Consider the following 16,136-nt stretch of genomic DNA (forward strand, 5'->3'; position numbering starts at 1 on the left):
TGTAGAAGAGGTTTCTCGGTTTCTTGTTAATCTCTTGCCACATAGCCTAGCCATTCCACTCCTTGCTGGAAGGAAAATGAATTATATTTTCAGACCTAATCAAGGACATTTACAGAAACTTGGACATGATTAAATTATATATCACCCAGAATATATTATTCATATAAAAAATCCCATGTGTCTTATGGAGTACCTAGTATTAAGTGAACACACACACTTGTTTTAAACAGGAATCCAGGCACCTAGGAATGTGTGCTGTATGGTCTTATTGAAATTTGCTTATGTATGGCGAGTTAATCCAGTCTGTACATTAGAAATCAGGAAGTGCTTAGGGATGGGGTGTAGAAGTAAAAGGCAAGGGCACGGGGTGACTCTGAAGAGTGCAGGTGCCTGCGCTCTGCTCTCTCTGTAGCCATTGTCATATACACACACTACTATCTGAGTTCATCACATACAGCCCTTCAAACGTCCATTTAAAAGAGTGATACAGTATACACACAGCAAAAATGAGCACACTTGCATCGTATAACAACGACTTAAAATACACATACCAAAACATCAGAAGTGATAAAACTACCAGGATGACTTGTATTTTTCCCCCTTTATAAAACTAAAATATTTTATCTTTTATTATTTTATGAGTATGGTGTGAATTTAATATATCTACTTCAAATTTTTCTACATGTATTTAAAACTTATAAATTTATTTATATATATTTAGTACTATTTCATTTATATGTGTCTTTTGTCTACATGTATAGCTGTGTACCACACCGGTCTGTGGTGACTGTGAAGGCCAGAAGAGGGAGTGAGATCCCTTAGAACTGGAGTTACAGATCGGTGTGAACTACTATGTGGTGCTGGGAATTGAACCCAGGCCCTCTGGAAAAAACAGCCAGTTGTGTTAACTGCTGAGTTATCTCTCCAACCCGTTTATTTTCTTTTTTGTTGTTGTTGTTTTGTTTTATTTTTTTATTTATTGTGCATTGGTGTTTTGCCTTCATATGTATGTCTATATGAGGGTGTCATCCCCTGGATTGAATTGACCAACAGTTCTGAGCTGTTGTATGGGTGCTGGGAATTGAAACCTCTGTAAGAAAAGCCAGTGCTCCTTACCTCTGATCCATCTTTCCTGCGCTGCCAACCCCTAGTTTTGTTATTTATTTATTTATTTATTTATATTCATTTATTTATTAATATCTTTGTTTTTTCTTTCAAGACAGAGTTTCTCTGTGTAGCTCTGAATGTCCTAGAACTCATTCTCTAGATCAGACTAACCTTGAACTCAGTGATTTGCCTGCCTCTGGCTCCTAAGTGCTGGGATTAAAAGTATGTGCCATCACCGCCCAGCCAAAAAAACAAATCGTACATGGGCATGGCTGAAAAGTGACTGGGAAGATGGCTGAATGATTAAGAGCACAGACTGCTCTTGCAGAGTATCGGAGTATGGTTCCAAACTCACAGCTGCCTATCATTTGACTTGCAAGGGAATCCAGCACTTCTCTGGCCTCTTGGCACACCTGCTTGATTGTGTACATGCCCATTCACATGCACATAATTCAATTTTTTGTTGTTGTTTTTTTTTTTTTCAGAGACAGGGTTTCTCTGTGTAGCCTTAGCTGTCCTGGAACTCACTCTGTAGACCAGGCTGACCTCAACTTAGAAATCCACTTGCCTCTGCCTCCCAAGTACTGGGATTAAAGACATGCGCCACCACTGCCCAGCTTTTAAAAACTCTTAAGTTATGGTCTGGCAAAATGGCTTCATTTATAAGGACACTTGACTTGCTGCCAAGCTTGACAATCTGAGTTTGATTCCCAGGATAGACTCCTGAAGACTGTCCTATGGTCTCCACACATGTTTTATGAAAATTTGTGCCCATACATGCTGTAAATAATAAATAAATATATAGACTTTGTTTTTAAGTAAACATGGGGCTAAAGAGATGGCTACTCAGTTAATAGGAGCTCTAATTGAGGGTCTGAATTTGGTTCCTAGCACCCATATTGGGCAGCTCCTAACTGCCTATAACTCCAGCTTAGTGGATATAACACCTTCCAGCCACCACAGGAACCTGCACTCCTTTGCACAGAGAGACATACACAGAACCAAAATTAACTTGGCCATTTTAACTCTTGGGAGGCAAAGGCAGTCAGAGTTCTTTAAGCTTGGTCTACATAAGAATACAATATAGGTTCTCTTCCCCTATTATGTCCCTACCATTCAACCCTTTTTCACAATCCTGTTGACAGTTCTTCACCTTTCAGAAGTTGACACTGACCCTTTGAAGAATTTAAGGAACTTTTTCCATTTAAGAATGGATGGATGGATGGATGCCAGGTGATGGTAGCATACACCTTTAATTCTAGCACTAACTAGAAAGGCTGAGGCAGGCAGATCTCTGTGAGTTTGAAGACAGCCAGGTCTTTGGCTGAGATGGCTCAGAAGTTAAAGGAACCTGCTACCCATTCTAATGACCTGAAGTTCAGTCCCCACAATAAGGAGAAAGCTAATGTCCACAGGCCTCCTCTGCTTTCACACCCACAATCTATTGTGCATGCACACACACATACAAACACACAAATAACTGTTTTTAAAACATTATTACCTTGTTTGTTTCCCACCAAACATGTTTTCTATGTTTATCTTCTTTCTGAACAGCTTAGCAAACTCTGGTAAGTACATTACAGCCACGAAGAGGGAACCATGAAAAGTATTTTTAATGCTTTCAGGAGATGCCAGGTATCCGTTGCTTGGCCAGCCCCTCCAGTACAACCCTCCTACTCTTCTGCATGGACACATTCCACATCAACAGGTATGACAGGCAGTTCCTACTCCACAGGCTTTGTTGCTGAATACCCTGACTCTTTCTGAAAATATCAGAGGTGCTGGAGCCAACTGCTAATTCTTGTTAGCACTGGCCTGGCACAGAGCAGAGCAAGGGACAGGTGGCAGCCAGTCGTCTGAGTAGTACGGACGACTTTGTTTCTGATACCCAAAAAATGAGGGTAGCCATAGGCACAGCACTTTGGCTTATGAAAGACCGTCTGCAGGGAATGTCCTAATGAGTGTCAGTTACCAAGTCCGGGATGACAAAGCAGAATCCAGCCTGGCACCTGTTTAATTTCTGCTCAAGTACAAAACCCAAAGTTTGCTTATGTGCTATATTTTCAAATATTACCACTTAGTTTGCAACTATTCCTGCTTTTATAGGGTCAGTCTGGCACCAGGCATGGAAACCGAGGACGTAGACAAGCTAAGAAATCTGCATCCACAGACCTTGGAGCAGGAGAAGCAGGTATATCCATAGATATAGGTCTGAATACTCATACTACCACACCACAAAAATTGGCTCCATTCTTCTAGAGTTCTTAAAAAACAAAAGTCCCTAGAAATTACTCTGTCTCTACCTTCAGTGTCTTAGATATGATGTGAGGGTGCATATAATAAGGCCTTGGCCAGTAGCTCTTAGAGCAATAAAGAGGGTCACAAAGTAAAAATGCGCCTGACAGCAGGTAGAGAAAGGCCTTATACTCCCCAGTGGGAGACAGATAGCAAGGAAGTTATCTTTTTGTGGTTTGGTGTTTTGCTTTTATACTTCAATTTTGCTAAGCAACCTTGGGTTGTAAGAGTGGGTGCTGTTATCTTTAGTTCATATTGGAAAGTCAGAAAAGTTTTGCCCAAGATGGCCTGGTCTAGAGAAAGCCACTGCTTAGACCACACAGTAAAGACTGAGATTAGTAGCTTAGCACTTAATGCTGAATTGGAATGATTTTAAAGAGTAATTGTGCTGGGCAGTGGTGGCAAGCACCTTTGATCCCAGCACTTGGGAAGCAGAGGCAGGCGGATTTCTGAGTTCCAAGACAGCTAGGGCTACACAGAGAAACCCTGTCTCTGAAAAAAAAAAAAAAAAAGACAAAAATAAAAAACCAACCTCAAAAGAAGAGTAATTGTGATGTGAGTTTTCTGTGTCATCTGAGAAAGCAATAGTTAGTCCGACTTCTCCTGTAATGGGCATTAACTCTCTCACCTTTGTTATGCTAGTTGTCGGCAAGGTCTTAGAAATCACGGAACTACCAGACGGAATAACTCGGATGGAAGCTGAGAAGCTTTTCGGGGAACTCTTTAAAATTGGCGCCAAGATCCGATGGCTCCGGGACCCCCAGTCTCAGCCCCAGCTACGCCGTCATCCTCTCTGCTGTGGTAGTGGGGATAACACTGTCAACCCTGAGCGCTCTAAACCCAGTGACCTGGCCTCTACGTACACTGTCCTAGCTACGTTCCCCTCTATCTCCGCTGCACAGAGCGCACTGAAGAAGCAGATCCATTCAGTGAACAAGTTTAAGCTGAGGATGAGCAAGAAGCACTACGACGTCCACATTTTGGAAAGGGCAAGTTCTCAGTAAACCAGCCGCTACCTTGGACCCTCACTCTATGATTCCCTGCCTTCTCCCATCTGATTGGCTTGTTAAGTGGAGCGTATGTAATATAAAGACTCCTGGGATGTTTGGCCATATGTTACAGCTTTTGGAAGAAAGTCCAGGGACCCAGTAAAGAGAGGGGAAAGATACCCATTTCACCCCAGTGACTAAGGAATCCACACAGGAATGACAGAGTTAGCAGCTTTTTCTAAGGAAATGCTGTTCAGATGCCTCCTAACTTTTATAGTTATTTTGTTTTATATTTCTGAATTCTTGTATCAGATCCAAAGCTCTATTGTACAGCAAATTATTCTTCAAAGTGATTATAACCAGTTGCAACCTGTATTTCTTTTTGCAGCCAGCACAGTGTGAACCAACTCAGACTTTGGGAGAAAAAGAATGCAGGAGTGGAAAAACCAAGTCAAAACCATGTCAAAACTATCCTTTGGGGGGCGTGCCGAGGGTGCTAAGGAGACCCACAAATAAACAATTACTCCTCCACTGAATTGCTAAACACAGAAAATTTTCCAGGAAATCCAGTACTCCCCGACAGGGTCCTTCCTTCTTCATTTAGGTAGTATGGCCGTTAAGTGTAAGGTAAATTATGTTCTCAATGCCTCTTAATCAAACCACTTAGGTTAAAAAGAAATAGGAATCATCCTAGGCAGGAAAATTATTCCACTTTTTTTTAAGTGTCCTTCCAATAACTAAATGCCACTCATCAGCATTGTCCTCTTTGGAAATTTTGTCTCCTGAGGAAATGCACTTGACGAGTGCTGAAAACTCCTTAAGTGGTTTAAATTTTGTTTTCATTGTTTGCAGCGGATTACTGGACATCAAAGATTCATTGCACTTATGAACAAGGAACCTTATTTTCAATTTCTGTGTAATTTTGCAAGGCTGTACAATGTGCTGATGCAAGCCTTTTTCAGTTCAAGAGAATAAATGTTTACAAATGTAGACCCACTTTCTGTCTTTTTTTTTTTAATTAGAAACATCCTTAGGGTACTGTTTCACCTATTGGGTGAAAGCACTTGTTGCAAATCAATCCCTAAAATCCATTAAAGGTAGGAGAGATCTTACCACACAGACTTCTTCTGTGACCACAGTGTGCTTTCCCATGATGCCAGAAGTAGTAAGAGAGAATAATTAGTATCATAGCTGACAATAGAATAGAATCTAACCTCTCCTTCAGGCTAAGGAAAGTTTGTTTTCCTGATCCTAATATGGAGGAACCTGTGGCCTGTGACCAGAGGAAATAGACCTCAGAAGAAAAGCCCATTAGTACTGTAGACTTGATGTAAGTAAGTCAAGGCAGCACATTCTACACTACTTCACAAAACATCAGCAACAGAAAAATGTCAACATCAGTCCTCAGCAGAGGCTCAGAAGAAAGTCTTTGTGGAAATGGTCTTCGTGGTCCAGAACCCAGCTAACCAACAGTGGCCCCATATCTGGGATTCTTGAAGCCTTGAGATCTAACACTGAAAGAAAACCTAAGGCTCCTACTCACATATTCAACCCATCAGTCTTCACCAGCATAAAATACTGCAGCCGCCTGCTTGATTGCTTTATTGCTTGGTTTGGTTTGACTTTGGTTTTGGTTTTTTCAAGACAAGGTTACTCTGTATAGCCATGGGTGTCCTGATTCACTCTGTAGACCAGGCTGGCCCCAAACTCAGGTGCTCTTTCCTTTGCCTCCCAAATGCTAAGATGGTAGTGCATCCACCATCACTACCTGCCTGGAGCTGCATTTTAATACCCACTGTGCTCCGTCAGCTCAGGCAGCATAGTGCATGTTTCTGGGCTTATTTCTAAACCAATTCATTTTGGATTGATGTTTTTTTTTTTTTTTCCTGGCATAGAAGTAGGAATGACATAAGGGAACGACAGAAAAATCCGAGTCAGAAAACGAAAAAAGTGATCAAAGTAGTTCTTTAAGAAAGGAGAAAGGAAACACTAAAGTAGATAAAATTATTAGCCATGTAAAGTTTCAGTTTTCTTGTTACTTAACAAATTTAATTCCTTAACATAAGCCTTAAACCATGTGTTGGTAGTAAATGTCTATAATCATACCACTTGGGAACTTGAGGCAGGAGTTCCATTTCTAGGTTTCATGTAGTGGAAGGAGAAAACTGACTCCTGCAAGTTGTCCTCTGACCCTCTACACACACACACACACACACACACACACACACACGTCCTCCAGATTTGAGGAAGTAGCTCAGTTATCACAATGTTTGTCTAACATTTGGAAAGCCCTAGGTTTGATTCCCCAGTACCACATAAACCAAGTGTGCTGGTACACACATATAATCTCAGCATTGAAAGGTGGAATCAGAAGGTTATCTTTGGCAAATTGGGAGACAGCCTAGGCTATATTAGAGCCTGGAATTGTTGCTGGTCTGGCTTGGATCAAGTCAATTATGATGGTCAAAAAAGGGGGTGAGGGGGACTTACTCATATGCTTTTTGTAGAGATAAAGGTGCTGTCACCAAGTAAAGCCTCCACAGACTTGAAGGCAAACATCCTCAGGAAAACTGAAATGTGCAGGGATTATAAGGCAAAAGGACAGGTAAACTCCTAACCTCCTTATATACATTTCACTTGAGATTCAAAATAATTCAAGCCAAGCGCTATGGCTCAGGCCTCCGCTCTCAGGAGACTGGCATGGTGGTAGTAAAAAAAGGTCTATACCAGTGTGGTCTACAAATAAGGACTGTCTCAAATAATAATCCTGGGCTAGCAAGATGGCTCATCAGTTAAAGGCACCAACCACCATCCCTGAATACTGGTTTTACAACTCAGAAACATAGAGAGAACAAACTTCCTCTGGCCTCCACATGAATACCATAGCAGGCACACTACCCATATGGCAGTACATACATGCTCACATGAAGAGATAAATGTAACTTTAAAATAATCTATTGGTATATTGCTAAGCTATATTCTAAGAAGTTTGAAGAAATTAAACATAAAATATGGTCAACACAGTACACATCTATAATTCTAGCAATCAGATGAAGACACAAGGATCCAGAATTAAGGTTATCTTCTGAGATGCTCAAACAAAGAGGTTAGACAAAACTAGTCATGTGTTATGGTTGGAACAATAGAGGCCAATTTATCCTATGTAACATACTTGGATTGGATCATACAATCTTTGCTTTAACTTCCTATGGTTTTTGTCACCTATATTCTAAAAATATATGGGGGCTGGAGAGATGACTCAGCAGTTAAGAGCACAAACTGCTCTTCCAGAGGCTCTTGAGTTCAGTTCCCAGCAACCACATGGTGGCTCACAACCATCTGTAAATGGGGTCTGATGCCCTCTTTGGTATGTCTGAAGAGAGCAATGGTGTATTCATATACATATAATAAGTAATAAATCTTTAAAGAATAAATTAATAAAAATATACGGAAATTTTCATTAAAAAGCAATTTGGGTCTTAAGTTAGTACCATTCTGAACACATGATTTATGATGAGACCTTGTGCTACTCTCTGCCATTCCCACTAATCCCATTGCAGAGTACTGATACCATTCCACGACCCACCTATGCGTCACCTTGGAGCTGCTCTGCATTGTTACTTTTTAAAATTATTTACTTATGTGAGTCCACTGTAGCTGTCCTCAGACACACCGGAAGAAGCCATCAGATCCATCACAGATGGTTGTGAGCCACCATGTAGTTGCTGTCGATTGAACTCAGGAGCTGTGGGGGAGAAGTCAGTGCTCTTAACCGCTGGGCCGTCTCTCCAGCCCTGTATTGTTGTTATTTATTGCTCTGTATTATTTCCTAATATTGACCCTACAGTTCAAGAGTACTGATGCTGGGAGCTGCCAGAGATGGCGCTCAGAACACATAGGATTGAAGAGAATTGAGTTGTCCTATGACCTGTTTGAGTTTACACCTACCTTAAATCATGAAAAGTTTTTAAAAGTTCTGGGCTAGGGTTTGTATATATATCAAAGGTGGAACCCCACCCCCAACCTCTGTATACACATTGCACTTGAACCTCAAAATAATTCATGCCAGGCATGGTGGCTCGAGCCTATAATCATAGTTCCAAGAAGATAGGTGTGGCTCTTATTCTCTTACTTCCAGCTTCTCTCTTGCTCTCTTGAGCTCTTCTCTCTCCTCTCCCACTCCCCCCCATGTGGTCATGGTGGCCTCTACTCCCCTACTCTGTCCTTCTCCCTGCCTTTCTCTGCCTCTACTACCCCCTTAACTCCCCTCTCCATGCCCTGAATAAAGTCTATTCTTTACTTAAAAAAAAAAAAAAGAAAAGAAGATAGGCATGATGGTAGTGAAAGTTCTACATCAACCTGGTCTACATAGAGTCTGTACTCAAATAACTAATAAAATGATGAGCCGGGCAATGGTGGTGCACACCTTTAAGCCCAGCACTTGGGAGGCCAGAGGCAGACAGATTTCTGAATTCAATGCCAGCCTGATCTACAGAGTGAGTTCCAAGACAGTCAGGGCTACACAGAGAAACCCTGTCTCGAAGAGAAAAAAAAAAAGAAGAAAATAATTCTGGACCAGGAAGATGACCCATCAGTTAAAAGCACTTGCCACCATGCAGTTGAAGATGCTCTTGAATTTCTGATCCTCTTCATCTCCATGTGTTATTATGCCTGGTTTATGTAGCGCTGAGGGTAAGCCAGCATGCATGAAGCTCTGGAGAAAACTGTTGTGGTGCTCAGGCAGGCGAGCTGGCTCCGGGGCCAGGATTTTAAGTGGTATTAGACAGTGCGACCCTAGAAACCCAGGGTATGGTCTTCCATTCTTACAATCCATCATCTCATGAACAGTAAATGTTAAGTGATCAGACTACAAATGGAGTGAAAAATGTAGTGGTCAGCTAATCATCTTAATGCATCCCTAGTGTTGTGGGGAAAAGCTGGAGTCTAAAGTATCCTTTCTCTTTGTATTTCATGTGAACAGTGGCACTAGGCTCCTGAGTGTCTGTCTACGCTCAGTATTCTTCCCAGCCACTCTCCACACTCGGATAAGTGATTATGCTTGGTAACTCCATCATTATAAATCCTCCAAGGGAATGGGGACCTAGAGAGACGACATAGCCATTATCAGTGCTTGTGTCTCTGTCAAAAGGACTGGAGTTCAGTTACCCGCACCGACACCAGAATACCCGTAAACGCCAGCTCCAAGGGTTTTATTTGTATTTGCTTATCTTTTAAGATTAGTTTTATTCTCATGTGTCTGAGTGTGAGAGTACCCACAGAGGTCAGAAGATGCTGGACTTCCTGGCTGGAGCTGGAGATAGCAGGAGGTTATGAACTGCCCAAGATAGGTGCTGGAAACTAAACTCTTCCCAGAACATTTATTTTTTTTTCTACTGGCATTTTTCAGTTAAAAAAAAGAGAGAGAGAGAGATTTTTCTTAATACTGTGTGTGTGATATGTGCACATGCATGCAGGTGTCCACAGAGACCAGAGAAGTTTGTGAGATCCTCTGCAGTTAAAATTATAGGCTGTTGTGAGCCACCTAATATAGGTACTCAGAACCGAACTCCTCTGCAAGCCAAGGTTTGCCTTAGAATATGGAGCCTCTCTCTACGGTTTCCCCGGCTTCATACTTAAATACCTTCCTTCAAGAAACCAACTTCAGTGGTTCCTTTCAGCCCTACTTGAGACATTTCTGGTGAACTATAATTAATGACGGTGTAAATTTAAATGTCCTTAGTTCCTCTTCTCCTCCACTTATTACAGTAACAATTACAAGTAATTACCCAATTTATTGCTTAATGTTTTACTACTGGCCAGAGGAATGTAATCCTTGAGACAGGTTGTCTATTTCTTTTGTTTACTACGACCTCAACAAATATTTGTTCAGTGATTACATTTAAAAATGATCCAGCAAAATTTTGAATTCTGAAAAGTGCATGCATAATTTTCTCAAACATAATTTGGGGCAGGCATTCAGAGACAATAGCTAACATCTGTAAAGCACTTAATTACCACTTAAGTAACGAGTACTTGCTAAACACTTAAAAGGGTCTCTGTGTGATCACATAGCCTAAAGGGAAGGTTCCCTCCTGCCTCCAACTGACTAGCGAACAACTGAACTGTCAGAGAGGTTAGGAAATGTGTCCATAGTTGTGCCATAAATGGAGGTGCTCAAGAACTGGGGTAACTGTTTGCAACTTTCCTTCTTTGTCATTGCCCCACGTTCTGTCACTAATGCTGGTTTATATTATTCACTTGTGTCTGCCTTCGAAGCCAAAGAGGGATGTCAAAGTAGTGAACATAAAAAATTTTTGAAGGAGGCTAGGAAAAATGAGCCAATTTAAACCAGATTAGATTGTATTAAAGGCAGGTTTTGGGGAGCTGCTCTCCGATGTCCTGTTCACTGGCCCCAAGGACCAAGGCCAAGGAAGTTGCCACTGGGGAGCAGGGAGCAGCTATCAGAGGGAGATAGTAAGAGGAGGGGTTGGGGTGGGGTAGGGCTTGGGCAAAGAGAGAGACACACACCAAAATATCTTGCCTGGAAAGTTCAAGGTTGGGGACAATGTGTGCCAGGTAGGGACTGAGGGACACTGGGAGAACCTGGAGGCCAGGTCTGCTTTGGTATGTAAAATATGCACCTCAGTCCCTTATTGCCAAGTCTGAAACCAAACACTAGAAACTTACAAATTTATTTTCTTACTGGCCTATACACAAGTTGATTTTACATATAGACAGCCTTCTTTACACCTCTCTCACGGAAACAACAGAAATATTTTCTTTATTTGATTTTTTTAAATCATTTTTTAAAGATTTGTTTGTTTGTTTTTTATATTACGTACACTGTGGCTGTCTTCAGACATTCCAGAAGAGGGCGTCAGAACTCTTTATGATTGGTTGTGAGCCACCATGTGGTTGCTGGGATTTGAACTCAATTGGAAGAGCAATCAGTGCGCTTAACCTCTGAGCCATCTCTCCAGCCCCTTTACATGATTTTCATACAAATTAAGTACAGCCAGCCAAGATGGTACACACAAGATGGTACAGGCAGGAGGATTGTCTTCACAGAATTAAAAATAAGTAAATTGTTTCAATAGCATAGTAGATTACAATTTGATCCAGTTAGTAAACGCCCATTATATCCCAAAAGCCAGCATCCTGCCCCTACCTCCCTTCAAGTAAGGGGGCCTATGTGATACGGGGGCGGGGGGGGGGGAGGAAAGAAGCACTGCTGTGCCTCTTTTTCTTTTGTTTGCGGTTTTGTTTGGTTGGTTGGTTTTTGTTTGTTTATTCAAGGTCTCTGTACAAATCCTCACAGTCCGCGGAATCACCTTGTAGACCAAGCTGGCCTTCAGCCCATACAGATATATTGGCAGGCCTCTGCTTTCGGATTGCTGGGATTAAATGCGTGGGTTGCCACGCCCCTCTGAATCCCATCTTTTTCACAGGGTCAGACTAAATAAAAACCAAAGGCTTCAGGTCAACCCCCGAAAAGCTTGTTTATTTGTAGAGCAGATTGCCTGCAGAAGTCAGAGGGTGATAGCAACTTGATATCTAGCATTTATTCTTAGAGCGTTGTTGCGCTCATTACTTCCACTCTCGTAGTGCCGCAGTTTATCTTTCCACTAGAAAGCAAGTCTCAGAAGACTACAATTCCCAGAAAGCCTCAGTGCAAGCGACGTCAACGTGCCGTAGCGGTTAGTCATCCTTCCTGACACTTCCATCCACTTCCTGGAGTCGGAACCTGAGGCTGCGCGGGGGCACGCACTTACGGACTTACCTGGCAGACAAGGCGCCGGGGCGCGCGACCCCTGACGAGGAGTGCCGTCACGTGACACGGGGGGGCGTGCTTTTCCTGCCTAGCGCGCTCCAGTGCGCGTCCCCAGGGGGCGGCTGTCAGCGGACGGGCCAGCCGGGGGCCTCAGACCAGGGGCCGGACGAGCCGGTGGTTGCCGGGGCCACGCGGCCAGAGAACGAGGAGGGCGGGGTCGGCTGTGGGACCGCGGCGACGACACACCGAGCGAGCGCCTGGGCCTGAGGGGAGCGATGCTGTGGTTCCAGGGCGCCATCCCGGCGGCCATCGCGTCTGCTAAGAGGAGCGGCGCGGTCTTCGTGGTGTTCGTGGCAGGTGACTGGGGAGAGGGCCTGGGAAGATAGTGCTTCTGGCCTTTTCTTGATTCTCGGTAGCGCCGAGGGGGCTAGGCAGGAGGAGCTGCGGGGTCGCCGGTCCGCTCGGTGTGTTCGGGTCCGCTGGCTCTGCGTGGGGCCCACTCGTCTGCTGTGGCTCCAGGCTTGCCCCGCCGCGGGGCCGACCCAGACGCCAAGCCTCTCCAGGCCGCGGGCGGGCCCGGGGCCGCCTGGTGCTTCTGGGGTCTGCGTGGGACTCGGGCGTGACCTCTCTGCAGCGGTGTGGGAGGCGCGGCCAGGCCCTGTCCCCAGTCACTGAACCCGGCGAGGAGACTCGCCCTGCAGGCCTTGGCAGTCGGGTTGTCAGGCAGACCCCCAAGACCCCCAACCCCGGTGTCCCCTTGGTCCCCTGGGATCGACTTTTCTGGCAGCTTGGACCTTTTAATTCTTGGTGTGCCGTTGTGGTTGGGACAGGCCACTAGGCAGACAACTGGGTCTAGAAAGTTGTGAGCTGTCAAGAAAGCTGTGTCATCGGTAAGCCACAAAGAAACCACCTGATGTCTTAGAATGTTCCTGAAACGTAAACTTGAGCTCACAGATGGCTACTCTTTTATCATAGAGCTCGGAGGGAACTCCAAGGTGCTTTATTACAAGTTGACTTTCTTTTCTTTCTTTTCTTTTTTTTTCACTTTTAACATAGTTTTAAAAGTACACATTCAGTCCTGATTCTTCCTCTCTCCTAACCTAAAATGTAGTTTCCCAGACTTGTGCTAACTCACTTACCCCATGTTGCTCTAGAGCAGTTTGTCCGTAGCCAGCCTCCTGTTTGATTGCTGAAGTCTTGTATATTTGCAGTCAACTATCTGCTTCGATAGTTTTGTACATTCTTGATACATGGATCAGTTTGTGTGACAACTATTAATTTGAATTGTATTTCTTAAGTCACTTGTGTTTAGTAACAGTTTACTCATAATTGGCCCAAGTCTTTTAGGCGGTCTGTAACTTTGTCCAACTCTGTGAAGAAAAATGACTGACATGTGAATTTGATTGAGCGTTAAATTTTAAATGTCTGTTTTGTTATGCTAAATTTTCAGCTCGGTGCTTGCTGGTAATTAGAAGAGCATAAATTATTTACATTATATTGGAGTTATACTTTAAATTAATAATAGTCCTATAATCCGATAAGGGCAATAGTCACATGAAAATGCAAAGAACACAGGACATTTTACTATGAGGTCAGTAGTAGGTTTAAGTGATTTTAGTATGGTCATGAGCTACCACATGAGGTTTGAAATTGAACTCAGGTCTAATGAAAGAGCAGCTTCTTAACCACTGAGATCTCTCTAGCTGCAGTTTATAATACTTTAAACTGTGTTCCACACAAAATTTCAATAGTTCTAGGCAGGGAGAGTAGTTTTATTGTCCTGTTTTTTTGTAGTTGAATAATTCAGGTCCAAAGTTGTAAGGTAAGTTGGGCCAGGCTCTCAAAAACTGTGTTTGCTTGGTTTTCCAGGATTTTTGTTTTTGTGTGTATTTTTGTTTGTTTTGTTGGGGGTTTTTTTGTTTTTGTTTTTTTGAGACAGGATTTCATATAGCTCGGCCCGACCTTGAAATTCTGATTCTCCTCCACTCCTAAGTGTTATGATTACCCACCTGTGCAACCACAACAGGTTAACATTTACATTTTTGGGGTGGGAGAGAGTTTACAGGGTCTGACTATATATAACCTTTACTGGCTTTGAACTCACAGAGATCAGTCTACCTCTTCCTCTATCTCCCAAGTAGTGAGAACAAAGGCATGTAGGCCTTCACTTTGTAGGGTATGCTGGTTCCAAACTCACAGTTACCTTTCTGCTTCAGCCTCCCAAGAGCTTGAATTATAGGTGTGTGCTACCATATCTGACATTTTTGTTTTTTAAGGGGGGAAAAAAACAGCCAAGCAGGAGTGGAATCCCAGCACTTGGGAGGCAGAGACTGGTGGATTTCTGAGTTTGAGGCCAGCCTGGTCTATAGAGGGAGTTCCAGGACAGCCAGGGCTACACAGAGAAACCTTAAGAAAGGAGAAGGGTGCTGTGGTAGTGATGGTACCCACCTTTAATCCCAACACTTGCCAGGCAGAGGCAGTCAGACCTCTAGGAGTTCAAGACCAGCCTGGTCTACCAAGTTCCAAGACAGCCAGGGCTGAACAGAGAAATCCTGTTTCGAAGAAGGAAGAGGAGGAAGAGAAAGGAAGAAGACAGTTATAGGTTATGTGTTAAAATAAGTCAATAGAGAAATAAGACCATGATATCCATGTTTGTTTGTTTTTTTAACAGAATATGCAATTGATGGTACCTAAACATTCCTAAAAAATACTAAAAGTTCCTTTTTATTTATAAAAAAATTTCCCCTTTATGGGTAGGTCTAGACCTGGGGCTTTATTTATGCCAGGTACTTGCTCTACCCCACTATATCCTGGTCTAAACTGCTAAAGCAAATATTGGAAAGCTATAGAAGTATTTGAAGGCTTAGACTTTATAGGCTTTAATGTGTATACACAGTCCTCAGTTAACCTTACTGTGGTGAGCTAGTGTTATGTATGTAGAGCATCAGCAACTGTTGAACATTTGCAAAAATACTGTTAGGGATGGACAGTAGAGTCTGATCATTACCTTCTTTCAAAGGTAGATCGCCTATCCAGAGTTTTAACTAGGTCATCCTAACTGAACAGGTAGCACCTAACAGGTAGGTAGCACCAATCTTTTGACATGTGACATGACATTGCTATCTACAGAGTTCATACCTTAGAACCTCAGAATCAAGCCACACACTCCTATCAAACCACACACACCACAAAATCCTCAAGATATTTTAAGTAAGTTCACAGGATTTTATATTGTATAATAGTTATAGCTATTCTCTTGTGCTTTCACTCAAGCCCAGAGATTATATATGAGAACTTTAAATTTTCTTAGATCTGAAACCCCATTAATAATATACCAACCTTTAAAAAATTCAACTTAAGAAATGAAAAAGGTATTTATAATTAGAAGGAGTGGTTTCAAGGGTATTCAAAGAAGTATTCCAGGCCTAAAACCTAGGAGGTAGAGGGCACGTGAGTTCTAGACTTACACACACACACACACACACACACACACACACACATATATATTATGGGCTAGAGAGATGCCTCAGTAGTTAAGATCATTTACTGCTCTTGCAAAGGACCTGAATTCTGCACCCATATGGCAGGCAGCCCACAACCATATACTATTCCAGGTCTAGGGAATCCTCTTCTGAAGACCTGACAGCCTCCTATGCATATGTGATACACATACACACACATAGGCCGACACATACATAAAATATCTTCTAAAAATAATTATTTCAGACAAAATGTTTTAGGCAAGATTTTTTTTCATAATTTTTTTAAAGACTTAGCTGTCTTCAGACATACCTAAAGAGGGCATCAGATCCCATTGCAGATGGTTGTGAGCCACCATGTGGTTGCTGGGAATTGAACTCAGGACTGGAAGAGCAGTCTGTGCTCTTAACCACTGAGCCATCTCTCCAGGCCCCCCATGAAATTGTTTCCTTTTACTTTTTTAGAGGCTAGGTCTTGCAGTTGCCTAGGCTGCC

The 16,136-nt window shown here is 42.8% G+C and overlaps 2 protein-coding genes across 2 annotated transcripts in view; both read left to right on the forward strand.

Moving 5' to 3' along the window:
• R3hdm1 (R3H domain containing 1) overlaps positions 1–5,381 on the forward strand; it is a 123,466-nt gene extending 118,085 nt beyond the window's left edge. Inside the window, 3 exon segments of the mRNA XM_052201243.1 lie at positions 2,733–2,815; positions 3,214–3,298; positions 4,045–5,381. Coding sequence (XP_052057203.1) covers positions 2,733–2,815; positions 3,214–3,298; positions 4,045–4,406 — 530 coding nt within the window. The 3' untranslated portion in view covers positions 4,407–5,381.
• Positions 5,382–12,098: 6,717 nt separating this feature from the next.
• Ubxn4 (UBX domain protein 4) overlaps positions 12,099–16,136 on the forward strand; it is a 39,559-nt gene continuing 35,521 nt past the window's right edge. The window contains exon 1 of the mRNA XM_052200176.1: positions 12,099–12,519. Coding sequence (XP_052056136.1) covers positions 12,438–12,519 — 82 coding nt within the window. The 5' untranslated portion in view covers positions 12,099–12,437. The remainder of the gene's footprint in view (positions 12,520–16,136) is intronic.

The sequence above is a fragment of the Apodemus sylvaticus genome, chromosome 12 (assembly GCF_947179515.1).
Source record: "Apodemus sylvaticus chromosome 12, mApoSyl1.1, whole genome shotgun sequence".
In the NCBI taxonomy this organism is placed as follows: Eukaryota; Metazoa; Chordata; class Mammalia; order Rodentia; family Muridae; genus Apodemus; species Apodemus sylvaticus.